At 49.3% G+C, this 22,244-nt stretch overlaps 2 protein-coding genes across 2 annotated transcripts in view; both read right to left on the reverse strand.

Moving 5' to 3' along the window:
* Window positions 1–9,674: 9,674 nt before the first annotated feature.
* Window positions 9,675–13,087, reverse strand: TMEM42 (transmembrane protein 42). Its single transcript, XM_039228384.1, has 3 exons — window positions 12,867–13,087; window positions 11,050–11,196; window positions 9,675–10,308 (listed from the first exon to the last, which is right to left on the reverse strand). The coding sequence occupies exons 1-3, from the start codon at window positions 13,056–13,058 to the stop codon at window positions 10,168–10,170; spliced, it is 480 nt and encodes a 159-aa protein (XP_039084315.1). The 5' UTR covers window positions 13,059–13,087; the 3' UTR covers window positions 9,675–10,167.
* Window positions 13,088–15,649: 2,562 nt separating this feature from the next.
* Window positions 15,650–22,244, reverse strand: part of KIF15 (kinesin family member 15) — a 68,635-nt gene continuing 62,040 nt past the window's right edge. The window contains exons 32-35 of the mRNA XM_039228274.1: window positions 21,642–21,679; window positions 16,929–17,094; window positions 16,574–16,705; window positions 15,650–16,248 (exon numbers count right to left, since the gene is read on the reverse strand). Of these exons, the coding sequence (XP_039084205.1) occupies window positions 16,186–16,248; window positions 16,574–16,705; window positions 16,929–17,094; window positions 21,642–21,679 (399 nt within the window). The 3' untranslated portion in view covers window positions 15,650–16,185. The remainder of the gene's footprint in view (window positions 16,249–16,573; window positions 16,706–16,928; window positions 17,095–21,641; window positions 21,680–22,244) is intronic.

Consider the following 22,244-nt stretch of genomic DNA (forward strand, 5'->3'; position numbering starts at 1 on the left):
AGCCCCTCTCAGGAAGACACCCGCGCTGCCCCCTCCCTGGCCCAGAACAGACCCCTGCTCACAGGAAGGGGGAGCTGCTGGCCATGGCCTCTCCCTCCCCTGCGGCTGCCCAAGCCTTCTGAGGATGGGAAACAGCCCCTCCCAAGCCGGGCTAGCCTGCACCCCTACAAAAGCCATTCCGCTGGCCTGGGGAGCACGTGTCCCTTCATTAAATGCAGATTCCCAACCTCCACCACTAGGGGTCAGGGCGCCGGTCCGGGACTCTGCATTTACATGCACCTCCAGCTGATTTGATTTTGAAAAATATTGAATTTCAGGAGCCGTGGACACCTGCCTACAACTTGGATCAGTCTCTGAAGGAGGTTGGGGTCTCCAAGAGTCTTGGGGTGGGGAGGGTCTGGAAACTGGGTTCGTGCTACAAAATTACTGGGAGAGGGAGGCGGGGGAGTGTGGGGGAGGGCCCCTACCCGACAGGGTCTCCTGTCTCAGCCGACTCTCGCAGGTGCATGTCCACTCTGAGGTTCTTCTCGTGTTGTGGGCTGGGTCATGGGTGGACTCAGTGTGCGCTGGGGTGGGGACCCCACGTTCTCAGCACAGAAGTGATGCCAGGCAGGGCAAGCAGCAACTGGGGGTGCTGGGGGCCCCATTCCTGGGACCTCTCCTCTCTCGCTCCCGGTATCCTGCCTACCTGTGGTCAGCGTCCCAGAGGACACCCAGCGCCGGCTAAAGGGCTGCTGCATGAGGTCGCGCTGCCGCGGATGGGGTGCCGCCTGCGCACAGGTACGGGCCAGGCCCCTCTGTTAGCTCTGGAACCAATTCCCGGTGAGCACATTCATCTGACACACATGTGGGGGGAAGGTCAGTGTCCACCCCAGTGGAACAGGGCGTTGCCCGTCCAGCCTGGCACTGCCCCCTCCCCCCTGCCCACTGTGGCTCCCCAGAGTATTGCAGGGCACACGGAGGGCATGGCCCATCTGGACGGGCAGAGTGCGCAGGAGGGTCAGTGCACAAACCCACCCAACGTGTGACCTGGGACAGATGCTCACATCTCTGTGCCTCAGTTTCCTCCTCTGTGAAGTGGTAATCCTTAAGACACCTACCTTTGGGGTTGTTCTGCACATGACATGTCTGTACCTATTTGGGCATCTTCTATTTGGGAAATTACTTGGGAGTGGCCCACATCTCTCCCAGACCCTGATGAGTCCCAGCCGGACAATCTTCCACTTTATGGAAACCAGAGAAAAGGCAAAGCTGCTTGAGTTCCTCTTTTATTATTCTTTTTATGTTTACTTCTTTTTGAGGGAGAGAGACAGAGCGTGAGTGGGGAAGGAGCAGAGAGAGAGGGAGACACAGAATCCGAAGCAGGCTCCAGGCTCTGAGCTGTCAGCACAGAGCCCAATGTGGGGCTCGAACGCACAAAGTGTGAGATGGCGACCTGAGCCAAAGTCGGGGGCTCAACTGACTAAGCCACCCAGGTGCCTTGAGTTCCTCTTTTAAAAGCACTTACAGCAGTGCTTGACACATAGTAAGTGCTATATAAATAATGCAAAAATAAATTAGCAGAGGGCCCGAATTTAGACTTTTGATGTAATCATCTCTAAAAAAGGCTGTACAGGCAGGTGTTGGACTAAAGATGACGCTTGTCACAGGTCTCCGGACCCGTGGCCTGGGTCCAACCACACCCCTTCCCTCCTGGCAGGGGGATGATGGTCTTTGCAAACTCCCTCAGGCCTGATGACAGGCACAGTCACACCCCTCCTCTGTCCTGAATATTAAAGGTACCAGTGTATGGGACGTCTGGGGGCTCAGACAGTTAAGCGTCCAGCTCTTGGCTGGGGCCTAGGTCATGATCTCAAAGCTTTGTGGGTTTGAGCCCCGCGTCGGCCTGTGCCCTGCCAGCTTGGAGGCTGCTCGGGATTCTCTCTCTCTCCCCCTCCCTCACTCATGCTGTGTCTGTCTCTCAAAATAAAGAAATAAACTTAAAAGATATATATATATATATATATGTAAAGATACCACTTTGCTCAATTCGCGCTTTTACAATATGCCACGGTTCCTGAAGCCTGTTTTGGACGTTCTTTGGTTTTAATTTACAAGGATCCTCAAAAGACTGTGTGGACTGGGCCTCCAGAGGGAGCACTGCACTGAGAGTCAACCACGCCTTGCTGGGCAGCCGTGGGCCACCCGCCCCATCTCTCTGGGCTGGTTTCCTCATCTCTGAAGCAAGCAGAGTGGCTCAGCCCAAACCCCAACGCTGGTGGCCGCCACCCAGGACCAGGTCACCAACGGGCTCCGGCTGTGCCAAGCCTTATACCAGGAACTCCATTATGTGTGACCGAATCCTCCTAATAAGCCCCCAAAAGTGACAAGACCAAAACCTAGAGGGGTCAGAGTCCTCTCTGGGGTCACAAGAGCTTGGAAGAAAACACGAGGCCAGGTGTGTGCAAGTCCATCCTCGCCCCCAAGAACCAGAGCCTCCGGTCGCCAGAGTGTGCCAGCAGCGGGGGAGGGGAAGGAGCAGACACTTCTTTCCGTGGACACGGTGGGCTCTGCGCCTGGGACCCGGCGGTCAGGGCAGGGTCAGCCATGCTGAGCAGGCAGGTTGGGGGGTACGGGAGCCCCCACCATCTAGAGCACACGCTCACAGACGCCTTGGCAGAGGGAGCACTTCAGACTCACCCAGCGATGGACACGCATCCACCGGCCACCCACGTGCCAGCACAGCCACGCAGCCAGAGTCTCCGGGGGCCCCTGGGGCACATTCTCAGTATGGCTGGGGGCCCCCGGGGGTCCAGGGGTCCACGAGTCTCTGTGCAATAATCCCAACAGCTGCCTCTTCGCTATCATCCCCTCAAGGGAACAGTGAAAGCTCAGTGGTGCGGCTTCAAGTCCATGCTGCCATCATCTTTAAGAAACTACCACTGGGGACGCGTGGGGATGGCATCAAAGAAGAACATCTGAAAAGGCTGTGGGGATATTCTTGCCTTTTTCATCTACGTGTCTGAGAGAAGTCAGATTTTCTTCATAGATTTCAACCCCCCAAATAAAATGCATCTCAAGAACTGAATGCAGGGGGCACCGGGTGACTCAGTTGGTTAAGCGTCTGACTTGGTTTCAGTTCAGGGCATGGCCTCACAGTTCGTGAGTTCGAGCCCTGAGTTGGGTTCTATGCTGACAGTGCGGCACCTGCTTGGGATTTTCTGTCTCCCTCTCTCTCTCTCTCAAAAATAAATAAGTGTTTAAAAAAACACAATGAATGCAAAAGCAGTTGGGACAATCCAGCTGAATTCTACTAAGCCAGATATGAACAAGATTTACAGAAATGTAAAACAATGCCACTCTCTTCTCTACATTTTAGGCTTCCAAAAATATGTAGCTCTTTTTCACAAAAATACATTATTTATATAATGGGTGGAGAATTTGTTATTCTTCTCTCAGAAGAAAATAAATATTTTTTTAAACTCAGTTTACACTTCTGAAATGGTAAAAAAAATTTTGCAGATAGAAACGTCATACACACAAGCTGACGGGTCTTCGAGAACTTGTGAGGATGTAAAGGGGACATGGGACCAAGCTGCCCGGGTGCTGCTGGCAAACGGGAGTTTCGTGAACACGGCGGACTTTGGTGACCAGCCTTCCTGCCTGCCCGGGGCTGAGGGTTTCCTGGCACTCAGCGCGCTTAGTCCTAAAACCAGGAATGTCCTGGGGGGGCTGGAATAGTTTTCTCACCCAAACTGAAGCCCAGCCAGAAGGCAGGAAGGGGACCTTCCATGTAAACACCATTCGCAGCTGGGGAAGCTGAGGCTGGGAGAGGCGGAGCCCCGGGGAGAGGCTGGCTCCCCAACTCAGGTCAGACTTGAAAACCTGCCTTCAAGGGGCACCTGGGTGGCTCAGTCAGTTAAGCATCCAGCTCTTGATCTCAGCTCAGGTCTTGATCTCTGAGTCGTGAGTTCAAACCCCAGGTTGGGCTCTGCACTGGGCATGGAGTCTACTTAACCTGCACTCAGAATAGACATCAGCAAATGTGTATTTCTTGATGGGCTGACCGGGAACAGCACTCTCATGACTGGGAACAGCACCGTCGAGCGCTTCAGAGTCCAGCTGGGGTAAAAAACCTAAAACCCGCCGAGCGTTTGGTGAACTCTCAAGGCAGCATCAGTGAGGGGCTGCCTGACACCCACCCCCAAGGCCCCTCACCTGCCCTCTGGCTCCTGGGGCCCCGAGATCTGTGGTCTTTCCCCTGCCAGCTGCCACGCCTTCTGGGGAGGCCTCAAGGTCTCCTCTGCCCCGAATGCCAGGTTTAATTTTCTGCTCAACATGGATGACTTTCCTGTGCCCTCTGCTCTCCGTGTCCCACCCCCCCGGACCCCTGATGGAACCGGGCCTCCCTCCTGCTTCCGTGTGTGAAACACTTTGCCGGGGCCTCTGCCACACAAGTCACGTGTCCCGGTCTGCCTTGTTGCTGCCTGCTTAGCGCCTGCCGGGCTCTGCCTCAGATGGACGGGCCTACCTACTGTGGGCGCTCTGGGACAACCGGCTTCACCTGTGTGTCTCACCTGGGAAAGGCAGACGCCACCGCCAACACTGGCAGCGATTGGAGACCCTGGGATTTTTTTCTAGAATGATTTATTTTTTAATGTTTTATTATTTTTGAGAGAGCACAAGCAGGAGAGGGGCAGAGAGAGGGGGACAGAGGATCTGAAGTGGGCTCTGCACTGACAGCAGCGAGCCCAATACGGGGCTTTGGACTCTCCAACCGTAAGATCATCACTTGAGCGAAAGTTGATGCTTAATTGACTGAGCCCCCCGGGCGCCCCAATCAGAGACCCTTTTTTAAAACTGTTGGTTAGGGGCATCTGGCTGGCTTACTTGGTAGGGTATGTGACTCTTGATATCAGGGTTGTGAGTTCAAGCCCAGATTGGGTGTAGAGATTACTTAAAAATAAAATCTTTTGGGGCACCTGGGTGGCTCGGTCGGGTAAGCATCCGACTTAGGCTCAGGTCATGATCTCGCAGTTCGAGGGGTCGAGCCCTGCGTTGGGCTCTGTGCTGACAGCTCAGGGCCTGGAGTGTGATCCAGATTCTGTGTCCTCCTCTCTCTCTGACCCTCCTCTGCTCATGCTGTCTCTCTCCCTCTCTCAGAAATTAAAAAAAAAAAAAGTTTAAAAACAGGTTTAAAAAAATAAATAAAAGTTTTTGGGGCACCTGGGTGGCTCAGTCAGTTAAGTGTCCGACTTCCACTCAGGTCAGGATCTCACAGTTCATGGGTTCCAGCCCCGCATCGGGCTCTGTACTGACAACTAGCTCAGAGCTTGGAACCTGCTTCACATTTTGTGTCTCCCTCTCTCTCTGACCCTCATTTGTTCATGCTGTCTCTCTCTCTTTCTCAGAAATAAAATAAAAAAACATTTTTTAAAAAGTTTAAAAATAAATAAATAAATAAATAAATAAAACCTTTTGGGGCACCTGGGTGGCTCAGTCGGTTAAGTGTCCGACTTCCACTCAGCTCAGGACCTCGTGGGTTCGAGCCCTACATCGGGCTCTGTGCTGACAGCTCAGAGCCTAGAGCCTGCTTTGGATTCTGTGTCTCATTCTCTCTCCCCCTCCCCCGCTTGTGCTCTGTCTCTGAAAAATAAATGTTTAAAAAATTTTAAGTAAATAAAATAAAATCTTTAAACATAGATAAGTAAAAGTAAAAACCGTTAGCTAGGTTATGTCCTGACCTTCGAGGACTCCCTGTTGCTCCTAGAATCAAATCAACCCCTTTCAGTTTCCTGCATGTGGCCCTCAATGGCCACTCCCCCCACTTTCCTCCCACATCTCCCAGTAACAACCCAGGTCTCTGGTCCTCGGAGGACACCCCCAGGTGGCCAGCGTGGCCTCCTCGGGAGCCCCTGACCTCTGGACTTCCCATGGCGGCTGCTGCCTGGGCTGGGGGTCTCCGCAGGGAGGTCACCTCCCAGGGAAGCCCTCATGGCCCCAGCTGCATCTTATTTTATTTTCTATTTTTTTAATGTTTATTTTTGAGAAAGAGGGAGAGAGTGCACATGTGAGCAAGGGAGGGGCCTGGGGGTATGGGCAGAGCATCTGAGAGCAAGAGCCCAATTCAGGGCTCAAACTCACGAACCTCGAGATCATGACCTGAGCTAAAGTCAGTCACTTAACTGGCTGTGCCATCCAGGCACCCCGTGAATCCTCTTACTTAGGAACCAAAGGAATCTCAACAAGATGGAAAGTGATACTCACTGTAAAAATTAAATCTCCCCCACCCTAGACCCTTTCTCCCTCTCTCCTCTTTCCAGTTTCCTCTGCCATAAGCGGGAGCTTTCGCAACATACCATATTGCACCTTGCTTGTTTTTCCTTCCCCTCTAAACATACCTTGGACTTGATTTCTTAACCATCCAAGTAGATGTCATTGTCTTCAGCGGCCACTACTGCCTCTGGGTGGCCTTGAGGTTGATCCGAACCTTATATGCCACTTCCTCACACACATCTTTGCACTTATGGGTGACAATATCTGTGACATAAATCTTCCAAGGTGGAACTGCTGCATTGCAGGATATGTACATCTTGAATTTCAGTACATGTTGCCAGAGCCTTCCAGAGACTGCGTCAGTGGCTCCCATAAAAAGATGGGAAACCAACCAACTAAACCCTGGTCACTCCTAAACTTGTCATTGTGGCCAATCTGACAAGCAAATAAATAAATAGATTAATAAATTAAAAAAGCAATCTCAATGCTGTTTCGATTTTATTTCGTTACCACCACACCCCCCCCCCCCCCATCACAACTGAGACTGAGTATCTTTTCATAGAATACTCTTGGCTACCTACTACTGTCCATTTATCTTTTAGGGTATGGGTCATGTTCCTATAGATCCATAGGAGCTCTTTTTAGACCAGAATATTCATTAGCTTCTGACTCTGAGTTTTGCTATACATCCATTTTTATGGAGTCGGTTTATCTTTTCCTTTGTTTCTAGGTTTCCTGTTTCCTTGGAAACATCTTCACACCAAGATTTTCTTTTCACACACGCCTTCATTCTCTTCTCCTTTGACCTTTCTGGAATTTATGGCGGAATAAGGCATGAGGTAGGAACCCACCTTTATTTTTCTTTAAATAGTAACCAGGAGTCTCAACATCGTGAATGGCACACTCTCTCTTTTACGAACTTTTAACCACACCTACCACCACTGCCCAGGTCCCTGGAATGATCTGACCTCCGAGAGGCACTGGAAAAACAAATGCATGTGCCGTTGTTGTGAGCCCAGAGAGGCATCGCACGCCAGACCGCTGCAAGGTGGGTGGCGAGGTTACTGGACCAAGCCCCGGGGAGAGGGTGCCTCACACGGCACGAACCCCCTTCCCCCAACATCCCAACGCTGGCGGGACTTAGTCTGGAGACCAGTCCTTTACCAGATAGATGTTTTGCAAGTATTTTCAGCCTCTGGCATGGCTTTCCCTTTTCTCCTCACTGCGGTCCTATTTTGCATTTCCCTGTTACCAGTGAGATCGACGCTTTGTGTCTGTCTGTTAGCTGTTCAAGCTTCGTCTTCTGTGAATTATCAACTCATATGCTTTCTCTTGAGGTGTACTGCCTTTTTCTTAATAACTTAAAGTTTGGGGAACTTTGAGAAAACTTCTACGAGCTCCTTCCAACCATATCCAGTGACCTACCTGGCTCTCTGCCCACACATGGCTGCTCCCCACCTCCGCAGTGAGATGTGCGCATTCCTTGCTAAGCCAACCGTCACTTGCGCATTGGACCCCAGCTCACCAGCTCCCGTTGGGCTCAGTGTTTGTTTTTTTAAACTTATTTTTATTTATTTTGAGAGACAGAGAGAGACAGCATGAGTGGGGGAGGGGCACAGAGAAAAAGAGAGAGAGAGAGAGAGAGAGAGAGAATCCCAAGCAGGCTCCATGGTTAGCACAGAGCCCAATGCGGGCCTCAAACTCACAAACTGTGAGATCAGATCAGGACTCCAGCTAAAGTCAAGAGTTGGATGCTTAACCGACTGAGCCACCTAGGCGCCCCGATCTTCGTTTGTTTTTAAGGCTGAATAACCTATTGTATATATGCACCACATTTTGTTTGTCCATCCTTCGCTGTTCGGACATTCGGATTGTTTCCACCTTCTGATTACTGTAGTGTTGCTACGAACACTGGTAGACAAGTAACTGAGTCTTAGCTTTCAGTTCTCTGGGGTACCTACACCTGGGATTGCTGGACTCAATAATTGTTCAGCTTCTTGTGGAACTGCCAAACTGTTTTCCACTGTTATCATTTTGCATTCCCACTGGCCACGCACAAGCGCTCCAATTTCTCCACTAGCACCAATACTTGCCATTTTCTGTTTTGCTTGTTTCACTTTTGCTTTTATAGTAGCCGTCGTAATGGGCACAAGGTGGCACTTCACTGTGGTTTAGATTTGCAGTTCCCTAAGGACTCACGATGCCAAGTCTCTTTCACAGGATCCTTGGCCATTTGTAGGTCTCCTTTGGAGAAATGCCTGTTTAAGTGCTTCGCCTGGTAAAAGGGAAGGGCCCAGCACTTCATTCTTTTGCACCCAGAGATCCAGTTTTCCCAGCACGTTGTGGAAAAGGCCGTTTTTTCCCATTGGATGGTCTGACACTCTTCTCAAAGGGCTTATTTCTGGGTTCTCTACTCTGTGCCCTTGGCTCCTGTCTGAATGCCAGTCACCACACTGTTTTTATTATGTAGCTTTGCTAAGTTTTGGAATCAGAATGTGTAAATCCTCCAACTCTGTTGTCCTTTCTCAGGATTGTTTGGGCTTGGGCTGTCTGGGGGCCGCTTAAGGGTTCATACGAATTTTAGGATGGGCTTTCCTATTCCTGCAAAACACCAAGGCTGGTGGCTGGACACGTGGACACGAGAACTTCTGACATGCGAATATTTGGTGTAACTCGAGCATGGTGGGTGCAGGGGTGACAAGGAGGCACCAAGAGAGAACGGGAGAGGTGGCCTAAAGCCAGATTCCGATCAGGAGGGGCCACGGAACAGTGTTAGGGAGCTCACCTGTCACCGTGCAATGAGCGATAGAGGAGGGCAGTGAGGGTGCTATGTGGGCGGGAAGGAGGGGCCAGCCGTGTCCCCCACCTACCCACCCAGTCCCTCTCTACTGCAGGGAATGTTTGAAGAAGACGTGGAGAGCTGAGGGGGCGCTGGGACACCCAGGGGAGCCCCCCCGAGAACCGGAACAGGTGAGCATTGCACGAGAAGCCACACACAAGAGAAGGTGAGGCTGTTATGAACTCGGAATTACATTCACACTGTGTAAGAAACAAGCAAGTCACAGGGATCTGGGAAAGAAAAATCAAAGGACAGGAGAGACCTAAAGGGGAAATGAGAGTGTGAGAGCAGCGTCAGGGCCAGTTTCCTTTCCTAACAAGTAAAATAAAACTAGGTCCCCAGAGGCAGGTCAAGTTTTCTCCTTGTGTGCCAAGCAGACAGAGCCTCCTGGACGTGAGAACGCCAGCCTGGGTGACGTCAGAGCACCTGAGCCCCAGGCCCGGAGGGTGAGGGTGGGGGCTATGAACTGCATTCCAAGAACTGCAGCTCACCTAGGCTGCTCCCTCTCACTCCAAAAAATTAAGAAAGGACAAATAAATATATAAAAGGCAGGAAAGAATAAAGATTCCACATCTGCTTCTTTTAACTGACACAAAAAAGTGTTTATTAATCCAGTTTTCCTTCCCTTGCCGTGCAGGGAGGACACAGATGTCCTGATAGGTCGGCGTGGAGCCATCGGAAAGCTCCACAGGCACGGAGTCCAATGTTACGCAACAGGACCTCAATTGCAGTGTGGTCTCAAGTCCAGGTGCCGAGCAGACCAAGCCCAGGGTCTCCAGCCTCTGCCCAGGAGCACTGCGCGGGCCGAGGAGCATGAGAACCAGAAGCGCGGTGTGGGCATCAGAGAAGGCTCCAGGCAGAACGCAACTGTGATTGTCCTTCCCATTCCAGAAGCTCCGGCTGGCCACCCTCCGGGCTGCTGGGTCAGGGGCCTGCCTCCTGGGGGCGCCTTCCTCTGGCTGCCACTCAGATGGCTGCAGGCCCAGATCACCAGGGGAAGCGGTCCCTGTGCGCCAGCCTGTTCCCCAGGCCATCACGCTGTCTCTGCGGCTGGTCCGGCCGGCCACCCGATGTTACTGTTGCTTGTGTGGCGGGGCCTTCTCAATCGGCGGCAGCTTCCTGTGGATCAGGCTGAGTCCGCACAGGATGAGGAACACGCCTCCCCACCACAAGACCTCCTGGCACTCCCCGTACAGCACAAAGCCCAGGAAGGCCTGTGGGACAGAGACCACCGTGAGGCCAAGTGGACCCGTGCCCGAAGGACTTGACCACAGTGGGCAGGCACCACCTCACTCCCCGGTGCCTGGCTGCCCTCCTCCTGGGGCAGGAGGAAGGGTCCGGAGCTGGAGGCCTGGAGCTTGAAACCCAGCTGTCACCTTCCGCAAGGCACTATTCATTTCCAGCCGGAGATGGGTATGGGGGGAGTGTGGCTTCCTCACAGCATTGGCCCCAAGCAAAGTGCGCAAGAAAAGTCTAGCAGAGGCCAGCAGCGAAGGCCCAGCACACAGCCGGCGCCTGGTGTTTGCTGATCCAAACAGACATGCCACGTCCTCCCTCCCTCCCTCAACGGCGGGACTGGCTGGGCTCAGCCCCACCTGGTTGACATCAGGCCTTCGGAGGAAAGAGTGTCCGCCCTCCCCGGCTCAAGCTCAGGTTTACAGACCCCCGGGAGACAGCATGCACAGAGATTAGATACTTCAGCATGCAGGCTGCAGCCTGAAGGGGCTTTTTTTTTTTCTTTACAATTGGCCTTCACTCCCATATAACACTTGAGAATTCCACCAAGTTCGAGGTTAGAGGAGCAGCCACCAGAGGTCGACCCACAGCCCAACCTCTGCTTCAGTTCTTGTCTTTTCTCCTATCTGGGAAGGCAGGAGTTCCCCCAACCCACCCAGAATCCTCCCCGAACCCAGCTTGGGGACAGGGGTACTGACTGGTACCCTCAGGCGACTCACCGAGCTGAGGATGTTTGAGAAAGTCACCGTGACAGACGCGATGGCCGAAGACATGGAGAAACTGAGGCCCCGGCTAAAGAACGTCCACATGAGAGAATTGGTGGTGGCCATCACGACAATGCCTACGATGCAGAAGACCATGTTCCCCTGCGGGAGAGAAAGTCACTGCAGCCACGCTCGGCCGAGGCAGACCTGCCGCCTTCCTCACAGCACGCCCAGGGCCCTGATCGGCAGCAGCAGCGCCCCGACTGAGGTCCCACCAGAGCCTACAGGCCTCCACTTAACCCTGGGCTCAGCACACTCATTTTATAGTTGAAATAAACCCTGAGGAGGCTTCTTTAGCCATCTGGCTGGCCATGTGTCCTTGGGAAGAGTAAAATGTTAAGCCATAACCAGCAATTCTCTCGAACACCAGTCACCTGTTGATGCTAAAGATCAGGACGAGATGGCCAAGCAGTTATTAGTCAGTATGTAGTGTGAGCACACCAGCGGCAGAGTCCTCACTTCCCGGGATCAGGTGAAGTATGAATTAGCCATGCTCCTCCCCACCCCACCCTACACAGGATACAATCCCACTTTTCTTGAGCTTTTACTCTGTGCCAGGCCCTATGCCAAGTGCATTCTCATTTACTCCTTACCTTTACTTTAACAGATAAAGAAAAGTACCTTGCCTAAAGAGCCGAAAGCTGGCGGTAGCCACCAGGATTCAAACCCAGGCAGTGTGGCTCCATGCTTTTAACCAGGACACAGCCCTGCTTAGGGAAGCCACCACTGACTTGACTACTGATCCCAGACATCACTTGGAGAACTTGCAGCCTCTTCCTTTCCTGTTTTTTTTTTTTTTTTAAATAAAGGCGAGAGCCTGGAGGAGAGGATATTAAATTGAGCCTCCTACACAAAGAATATGCAAGACCCCCTCTCGCTTTCAGGTGGAGCCGCTTCCTCTGGGGAGCTCACCTAAATATCAGGCTCTTATTTCTCACAAGTTTTCCGGCTGCTGAATATACAGTGTCTTACGGAAAGGGTGTCTTTGTATAATTTTCACAAAAGCAGGTGGCCGCCTGCTTACATAGTTACGAAGGCCTGGTGCACAACTAAAAATACTAGACAGTCTCATGCTTCAGGGTCACTCATCTTACTTGGGATCACTTCAAGAATTATACCCAACAGAACACTAACCTCAAGCATTGTGGTTCCCACTGGATTAGCCCTAAACAGGCTTCCCCGCCCTCCACCCGCCCGCTAGGAATCAGTCTGTGGGCTGTCCAGGTAAGGACCGAACTATGGGTTGCAGATGCAATGAAATCCCTCTAGCAGCAGACGCTGGCCTGTGAGTGGGGACGGAAGTGGCAGAGATACGCTTTAGCAGGCGTGGGGAGGCAGTTCAGGAGTTCTCATTATCGGGGATGGGAATGTCCAGAATGCTTCTCTGTCCTCTCTCATGCCTGGGTGTCCCAAACTCCCAATTTTCCTGGCAGCAGGGTACATGCCAGTCGAAACACCCGTTAATTACGGAGTAAAGAGAGGGACAAGGGCTTCTCACCTGGAGTTAGGAGGAGAGAAATGTTCAGGCATAAGGGGCTTAAAATGAGAGGTACAGAACGGACGCAGGAAAGCGAACTAGCCCAATCGGAGGGCAGAGTTTAGGTCCCTGGTAGGGAAAAGGCTCAGGTCTCTTACCGCCCACACGGGACGAAGATTTGAGGTGATTTAGAAAGGAGGGATGCTCCCTCGCCCTCCCGCCCTCGACCTCCGCAGCGCCCCCCATCCGCCCGGACCCACCCGCCCGCCTGCCACAGCGGCGCCCAGGGCTCGACCTCGCTGCCGAAGGCCAGCTTGGCGGCGGCGGCGGCCAGGGCCCCGAAGGCGCCGGCGCACAGGCAGTTGAACACGCCCCAGAAGCGGCGCCGCATCGCGCCGGCCTGGAGGTGCGGGGGGAACTCCGCGGGGGCGTCGGGGTAGGCGGCTGCGCACACGGCGCCACCTGCGGACTGTGGCCTCTCGACCATGGTGCCCGCTGCCTCCTCTCCCCGCTCCGGGCGCACCCGCCACCCGCGGGACCCAGCGCGCGCCGCGATTGGGCGGCGGGCTCACGTGACGCCACGCTCACGTGAGCAGGGCGGCCAATTCGGGCGCGGGGAGGGCCTCAGAGGGGCGGGGCCGGGGCCGGGACTAGGGAGCCGCGGTGGGGCCGAGGGCAGCCTGCGGCGTTAGGCTTGGATTTCCCAGGGACCTGTCTTCGGTCGTACTGTGTGGCTGCAGTTAGAATTAACTCTCCACGACCCGGCCGTTTCAGTCCTTGCTAGAGTGTTGTCCAGCTTCGCCTCCCCCCGGGAGTTTGTTAAAAATGCCCAATCCAGGCCCCGCCCAACAGCCACTTAATTAGAATCTGCATTTCAACAGGAGCCCCAGGAGATTCACCGGCACCTTGCAGTTTGAGAGGCGCAAAGTGGCAAGACTCCTCAGCAGAGGGCGCTAGAGACCTCCGCGACTCGGGAAGACGGGGCTGGGGGCGGGGGGCGGAGGCTCGGGTTCGGGTTTTCTGACCAATCAAAAGGCGCAGGTGGATAGGCGCTCATCGAAGTATTTTGATTACAGAGTAAATCATCCATAATCGCACCACTCAGATAACCAGGATTAACAGTACTTCTGATTTCCTATGCACTTAAATGTTTAAAATCTTTTCGTGTAAAAAGTAGTACACGTCTTTGAAAGAGAAGTGTTGAAGTGCATAAAGGACGACTCCACCCTCCAGGAAAATCATTGTTATTAGAGTGCTTCCTATGCATAGTTTTATATATAGCACATGTTAAGAAACAGCTTATGTAATTTGTATGGGCCTTTTTTATTTAGTATGATTTCACACAGAACTGTTCAGTAGCATTTTTTTTTTTTCCCATTCAGAAAGTTTTCGTGGAAGTCCTTCCTTGCCACCTCTCTCACAGGGGGGTTTTGTGGCTCAAATTAAGGCATGGATAAGCCTGGTAACTGCTCTTTATAGGCCGAATTGTGTCCCCCCAAAAAGATACGTTTAAGTCTTAATCCTCCACACCTGTGAATGTTACCTTAATTGGAAATGGGGTCCATTGCGGATGTGACCAAATTAAGAAGTCTTTAGTATGAGCCCTAATTTCACTGGGGTCCTTGTAAGAGCCAGAGACACAGGGAGAAGACTGTGTGACAAGGGCTGCAAACTGGAGTGAAGGAATGCCGGGGGCTGCTGTCACTACCACCATCTAAGGAGAAAGGCGCGGAACAGGTGCTCCTGGGAGCTCTCAGGAAGAACGGGCTTGCCAACACCTTGACTTTGGACTTCTAGCCTCCAGAAACTGTGAGAGTCTATTTGTTTGTAGCCCCAGCTTGTGGTCATTTGTTCCAGCAGCGCCCAGACATTCCTATAGGTGGGTGAGGTGAGACCCCAGCGTCTTTAGTACCAGCTTCAATATCCCCGCCCTTCTCCACCTTTACGGCGCTCTTTACCTTACAAGGAATTTTATTTTAAGTAATCTCTCCCCCCAGCATGGGGCTTGAACTCACAACCCCAAGACCAAGAGTCACGCTCCACCAGCTGAGCCCGCCAGGCTCATTGGCTTTTAGTTCCTTTTCTGTTTCTGGGAGTTTTTAATTTCTCCTTGAGAATTCAACTATGCATTAAGTTTTAAAATTGTTTTTCCTCAGCTTTATTAAGGTATAATCTACAAACCATAAAATGAAACCAATTTGAATATAGTTTAATTTTTAGTAAATTTAGAGAGCTGTGCAATCATCACCACAGACCAAAACATTTCCCCTCTATCAGAAAGTTCCCTCCTGTCCATATGGCCACGCGCTCCCATCCCCAGCCACAAGTAACATGGGTTAGTTTTCTCCCTCTCCAATATTGCCTTTTCTGGACATTTCACATAAATGGAATCATACAATATGTGACCTCTTGGATCTGTCTTCCTTCACTTTCTGAGGTTCCTTATGTCGTGGCATTAGTCAGTTTGCCTCTATATTGCTGAGTATCGTGTTCTATTATATGTAACAAACGCTCAGCACCATGAGGCATTAGGAGACCGTTTCCGTGATGAGCCACTGCACCACCACCAGGCTGGCCACGGCAAGAAACCTGACCAGAACAAGGGCTGAGGATGTGGAGAAACCGAACGCCCTGTTGGCGGGCACGTAGATGGTGCAAGCAAATAGCGCATCGGGAAAAGTAAAGTGGCGTCTCACAAAGCTAAACACAAACTTAGCAGCAGTTCCACTCGTCCATGTCTGCTCAACAAACAGGAAACGTAAGTCCCCACCCAGCCTGCTACACAAGTATTTATAGCAGCATTATTCGGTGTAGCCCCAAACTGCCAACGGCTCAGATGTCCATCAGATGGTGAGTAAATAAAATGTGGCCTTAGCCTTTCAGTGGAATATGACTGCCAACATATGACTGAATGAAGCGCTATGACACCGAAGTTCCTGGAGGGCGGCGGATTTTGTTTGCTCTGATCACTGATGACCAGCGCAGGGCGGAAGATGGGCGCTCGTTAAGTACAAGTTGAACAAAAAGCCTTTAATTTAGCTCTCCAAAATGAACAATGTAAATCACTTTACTAAACTGTTTGTATTTAAGGGATTTTATTACGTTTAGAAAACTGGCCATATTTACAGTCATAAAAAAAAATGCTCACGAGAATAAAGTAGGAATACAAAAAAATAACCTATATTAACCAAGTTTGCCTTTCATACATGCTACGCAGACATTAACCTCATGGCAAGTTCTGAAACTACCGCATACTGTGAGAGCTTCTGCTACAGGCCCCCGAGGAGAGTATGACAGTATCTGAGGAAGAAATAACCTGGCCAACACCCACTGCAAACCTTAGCTACAGGCTTTTATTTTAAAAAGGCAAAAGGTTTTCCAGTATTTACAGTCGATTTTAGAGCTCTGACATGGGGTGGTAACTTCAAACAGCAGACTGCCCCCTGCCACGGGCTATGTGTGGATGCAGAACTAGAGCGACGGCCCCGCCGCCCCACACGAAGGAGTCCTGCTCCTTAAATTCAGCTCTGTTAAATGCGCACGCGTAGGCCTTACTTTTGCAAGAGGAAAGAAAATCTCCAAAGAGGTGACGCCTACATAGTTGACCAAGATCCTTACGATTCACTTCTTTTCTTTTCTTTTAAAAATACATTTTCAGCACGCAACTTTTCGGTCTCCTAGGGAGCAAATTTTTTAAAAAAGAAAAAGAAAAAAGAGATTCAGGCTCTGGTGCTTACAGGAAGATATTCTTTGCATTCATTAAGTTTGTATGTCAAATTAAGACTACAGTTTTCAATTTGTAAGCTACTAAATGTTAAACAAGAAGCTGGTGTGTAAGAGTGTGAATAACAGACTGAAGTATGCTCGGAATGACAATGACTGATTTTTTTAGTTCAGTAAGTTCCCCAAAAAAAGCAGTAAAGTGATTCAATGATTAAACTTTAACTATACAATCATTCTAAAACCACACTGAGTTTCTGCAAAATAATTTCCAGAGCTTACCTCAGCGAGCCTGACATTTTCCTTCTTCAGCCGCACCACGTACTGAATCTTCTGATGGAGGTTCTGGTGACCCACCAACTTGCCATTTTCCTCCGCAAGACTCTCTACCTGCTTCCTCAGCATTTCCATCTCCTGCAGGCAGATCAATCCAGGGAGGAGAAAATGAATTGCTCTTAATTTTTCTTTTACAATAACTATTTCATGCCTTCCAAGAGAACAGGGCATTAGAGGGCCCAGGTTCCTGGCTTTCATGACCAGACGTCTCCGCAGACGCTAGAGCAGCTCTGACCCACAGGACACCCAATCACACACGTATCCTACTACATGCAAAAAAAACCCCAACACACAAATGCACCTGGAATATTTTCTCCTTTTCTTCATACAATTCTTCCAGCTTTGATCTCAGTTGTTCCTTTTCTTGGAATGCTTTAGATTCCAAAGTTCGGGTTCGTTCAACCTCCTCAGCCATTCTGAGGCAGTCCATCTCTTTGTTCTGAAGGGCACTCTGGACTTCTTCGAGGCTGTAGCAACAAATATCACTTTGTGGCATTCCAAAAGAACATAATCACAACAGTATTCAAATTAGACATTTTTCACCCAAGCCCAGAATTTTGATTTGAAAGCGTCAAGAGTTATCCAGCCCTCCCCTACCGACGACAGCGGGAGAAAAAGTGTCCTGAGTTACCCAGCCCTCCCCAGCCCTCCCCTTCTGATGGCAGGGGGACAGCAGGGGCTGCAGATGTGCTTTGTTGTTGTTCCTTTACCAAAACCTTTCATTTTGGAAAATTCCTCAAACCATTTTAAAAAAAATTTTTAATGTTTTATTTATTTGTGTGTATGTGAGAGAGAGACAGAGAGCGAGCGAGCAAGCGAGCCTGAGCAGGGGAGGGTCAGAAAGAGAGGGAGACACAGAATCCAAAGCAGGCTCCAGGCTCTGAGCTGTCAGCACAGAGCCCGACATGGGGCTCGAACCCATGAACCATGAGATCATGACCTGAGCTAAAGTCGGATGCCCAACCAACTGAGCCACCCAGGCGCCCCTCAAACCATTTTTTAAATAGTGAATATTTAGAAGGGCAACTTTTGGATTCAGCCCACTGGAGCAAATGTAATTTAAGTATTATTACAGACTGCATAGTTTATTTAATGCCCCATATCTTAGTTCTTTCTTTTTATATTTATTCATTTTTTTTAAAATTTTATTTATTTCTAGGAGAGAGAGAGAGAGAGACAGCGTGAGCAGGGGAGGGTCAGAGAGAGAGGGAGACACAGACTCCGAAATAGGCTCCAGGCTCTGAGCTGGCAGTCAGCACAGAGCCCGACGCGGGGCTCGAACCCACGAACCGCGAGATCATGACCTAAGTGAAAGTCGGACACCTAACCGACTAAGCCGCCCAGGCGCCCCTATTTATTCATTTTTTGAGAGAGAGAGCACGAGCAAAGGAGGGGCAGAGAGAGGGGGAAACACAGAATCTGAGCTGTCAGCACAGAGACCGAGACAGGGCTTGAACTCATGAACCGGAGATCATGACCTGAGCCCAAGTCGGACGCTTAACTGACTGAGCCACCCAGGTGCCCCTGTCTTAATCTTTTCTAATTCCAAAAACTGGTTCTCAGACCATGGGACGTTAGTCGTTTCTTCAAGGATGTGCTACTTAGAATTTATATACTTTACACAACTATCAATTGAAAAGAAATATGAGGAACAAAGTTATCATGGACTTATATAGAATTTCACTGTTTTAATAAAATTGTGTGACTCCTAGAAGCTTCCTGAAACAAATACTTTTTATTGTATCTTTATGCATATGGACTAGGAGGATTATTTAATGACATAATACTCAGAATTTAATATACCATTTAAGGCCAACTAATTTCAGGAGCAGTGTTTTCAGCCTACATTCTGTGGCGCCTCAGAAGAATAACATGGGGCGGAGAGCACAGACATTTCCCCAATTCACTTGGAGCTGTACTCCATTTGTCTTGTGATTTTGTTCCAGTCTGATGAAGAGGTTCCGTGGCACGGCAAACCTGCTGCTAACCCAAGGGCCATTCCCTTACTTCTTTGCTTATAAGAACTCACTTATAAGGGAAAAAAAGGAGAAGCACACCCAGGTGGTAAAATATAACTGGTCTAAGCTGAGCATGGTTATCGTCACCCCACTGCCAGACACTGATGCCTCAGCTTGCCAGAAGTGTTCATTCTGGCCATGAAGCTCAGGCTGATTCTTGGGAGCTACTAGGCGTTTCTTCCCCCTGACAAAAGAAAGCCCCTCCCCCCCTTTTTTTTATTTATTTCTGAGAGAGACAGAGAGAGCGAGCATGTGAGCAGAGGAGGTTCAGAGAGAGAAGGAGATACAGAATCTGAAACAGGCTCCAAGCTCTGAGCTAGCTGTCAGCACAGAGCCCGATGCAGGGCTTAAACCCACAAACCGCGAGATCATGAACTGAGCCGAAGTCAGATGCTTAACTGACTGAGCCACCCAGGTGCCCCAAAAAAGCCCTTTTGAACCCACCTCACCGCAAGCTGTGATCCTCTCTCTTGTTTATGACATTTGGGGTTATGGCAGCCATCTTGTGGTATGGAGGCCACAAGCAACAGTGCCAAAAGCAAAAGAATGGGAAGGGTATGTGTCCCTGATGGCATTATTGAGTCAACGCACCTCCAGACTACCTGTGGTATGAAATTAAACATCTCCTGCCTACACCACCGTGAGCTGGAAATTAATTTCCCTATAACTTTCTAAAGGCTCTCAACGTACACAAATAGATAATAACATTACGGTGAAAAGCACTGCTGTGGGGTTGGGACCGATAAAAGCGGGTGTGCCATTTTCCAGCATGTGCTTGTCTCGCACACAGTATCCTGTAGAGACAATGTATCACTCGAGCCTCTTGATTGCTAGATCATGAAATAAATCCATGCCAACTTAGAGAGCTTTTACTCTTTTTGCCAGAAGGTCTAAAATGGCTATTATTACTCAAATAGCCACAGTTCTACAAACTATACCTGGATTCTCATAGACCCCATAAGTGATCGGTGTTCCTATCCTAGCTCTACAACAAACTCTGCCAGCCAGGCCCTGAACTGTACGTATGAGCCAAGTACGGGATGAGCTCTGTCCCACATCCACACTTTGGTGCTGTAAACCACATGACTCAACCACAGGGTAACAACTCTTGCACAGGCAGGTGGTCTTCGTCAGCTGATCATTAGAAAGAATTTTTATCAATAAAGAATTTTTGATGTACTAACTTGGACGGAGCTCAAATAACTGTATGACAGGATTCTAACAAAATTCCTTCTGTGGCCATATACTTAATACGTGAATAGGATTTCTCTGCACCCATAGGTATAAAAACAAAGTAGGAATAGAATTGATACTGCATATGGTCTCATTCCAGAATGAAGTATAATGGAAAAATGAGCTAACTGACGCAAGAACACTAAGATAAAATGCATTGGGATATTGCATTTCCAGCCAACTTTTACTAGGTATAATAATTATTTATAAAAACATATAACCAATGTAGGATACTGTGATTAATCACTGTAATGAATACTCAATCCAGAAAAAAGATAGCACTAAAGCCATATGAATACAAGAAACTTTTACAAATTCCTTCCTATTTATATACTTATTTCTGTTGCCAAGCTATATGATAGGGTACAAAAAATTTTCCAAACAGTGTATTAAATTAGGATACCATTCTGTGTGGGTATGGAATGGAAATTCAGTCTGAAAGAAAAAGGAACAATGTACAACTTTAGGTTTGGGAATTTGTTACTGCACTGCTAACTGGAGAGAAAGTAGCAAGTCAGTGGATACTTTTAAAAGAACACCACCAGAGCTTTATTTCTATGGCCAGTTCAAGGTGAGACTTTTTTTTTTTTTTTTTTTAATGTTTTTTATTTATTTCTAGGAGAGAGAGAGAGAGACAGCGTGAGCAGGGGCGGGTCAGAGAGAGAGGGAGTCACAGACTGAAACAGGCTCCAGGCTCCGAGCTGGCAGTCAGCACAGAGCCCGACGCGGGGCACGAACCCACGAACCGCGAGATCATGACCCGAGCGAAAGTCGGACGCTTAACCAACTACACCACCCGGGCGCCCCAAGGTGAGACTTTTGATAGGACAATATCCGGAACAAAACTGGAGACGTGTCAGAAGCAGGATTCGAACCTACACCCCCATGCAGAGACCAGAAGTGCCAACCAGGAGAAGCAGGAACTTGAGGCTGGTGCCTGAGACCACCTGGCCATTGTGACACCAAGAACTTTATTCCTAAATGGTGCGATTTTCAGTATGTGGGAACTTCTGTTCTTTGCCTCAATTTAAACTTTCAATGAAAAATTTTAGATGTAAAATCAACTCCAAAAATGTACAAGAGGGTATATGATGCTCCAAAAATCATGTAGGAGGTATACATAACAATGTTATATATGAAATACAGTGAAAATGTTTGAGGACCTCTGTTCTGGATGAATACCTATTTAGAGTGCACTATCTTTCTAACGTTTTACCATTTTATTTGTTAACCCCAACCAGTTTACTTATTTTGAACCTCACAGAGCATACAGTATATCTTGTTCATCAAAGAATGAGGCAGTTTATAAGATTACATAAATTAATAGGAAAACCACATGAATAAATTAAAAACCCTGTTTACAGAACACATGTAAAAAGACCCAAAGTCAAGACCGGAAGAAATCAAGAGTATTGATCTGTGGGTCTCAGGGGGTCTCAAGGTTTTAAGTCAGAGGAAACCAGGTGGGGTGAGAGTAACCTGGTCAGTTATACTGTTCTCACCATCCAGGAGGAGAAAGTTCATCAATTCCTCAAGAGAAACTAAGCCTTTCCTGACACTTCTTTAAGAATTTTTTTGGCTTCACGTGAGGAACCCCGCGAGCAGGTGGGGCTTAGGAAAACAATGAGGTATGCACCTCTTGTGTCCACATACTACTGCAGAAGGAAAGAAGCTACCTACCCTGTGGACACAGGAAGTATCTCTTCCCTGAGAGAAGAAAGAAAAGACCAATAAGAGCCTGAATTATGAAACAGTGTACTTACTCTGCTTTCATTTTCAGCATCTCTTCAACTAATTTATTCTGTAATAAGAGAAAAAGACAAAGATGGCTTAAGTTCTTACTGTTGCTAAGAAAAAGACCGAAGGTAAGCAGTTCATCTCCCTCATGATAATGAAATTAAACCAACATCTTTTTTCCACTATCCCAACTGTGCACCCATAAAGGGGGTACGTGTCTCTAAGACTTCATGAACTGTGCCCTGGGAGACCTCACAAAGACGCCCGGTACTTACTTCGATTCTAAATGCAAAACTCTGTGTGAGGACACCCGAGCAGTAGACTAACCATGGGAACATGAAGACAAATTCACTCTCAATTATGTGACGTCTAAATACTGATGGTATCAATCTTAACAGTGGGAATACAGAAAAGACAGAAGTTTCAAAAGTAAAATGGTTTCTAAAAAACATATAACCACAAATGCTCAGTATGAAAGCATTTCTTGGACAAGAAAAACAACTATTACGTTAAAAAAAATCGTACTTTTGGGGCGCCTGGGTGGCTTAGTCGGTTAAGCGTCCGACTTTCGCTTAGGTCATGATCTCGCGGTTTGTGGGTTCGAGCCCCGCGTCGGGCTCTGTGCTGAC

This window comes from Hyaena hyaena, unplaced genomic scaffold (genome assembly GCF_003009895.1).
Source record: "Hyaena hyaena isolate Hyena2069 unplaced genomic scaffold, ASM300989v1 scaffold_30, whole genome shotgun sequence".
Taxonomy (NCBI): Eukaryota; Metazoa; Chordata; class Mammalia; order Carnivora; family Hyaenidae; genus Hyaena; species Hyaena hyaena.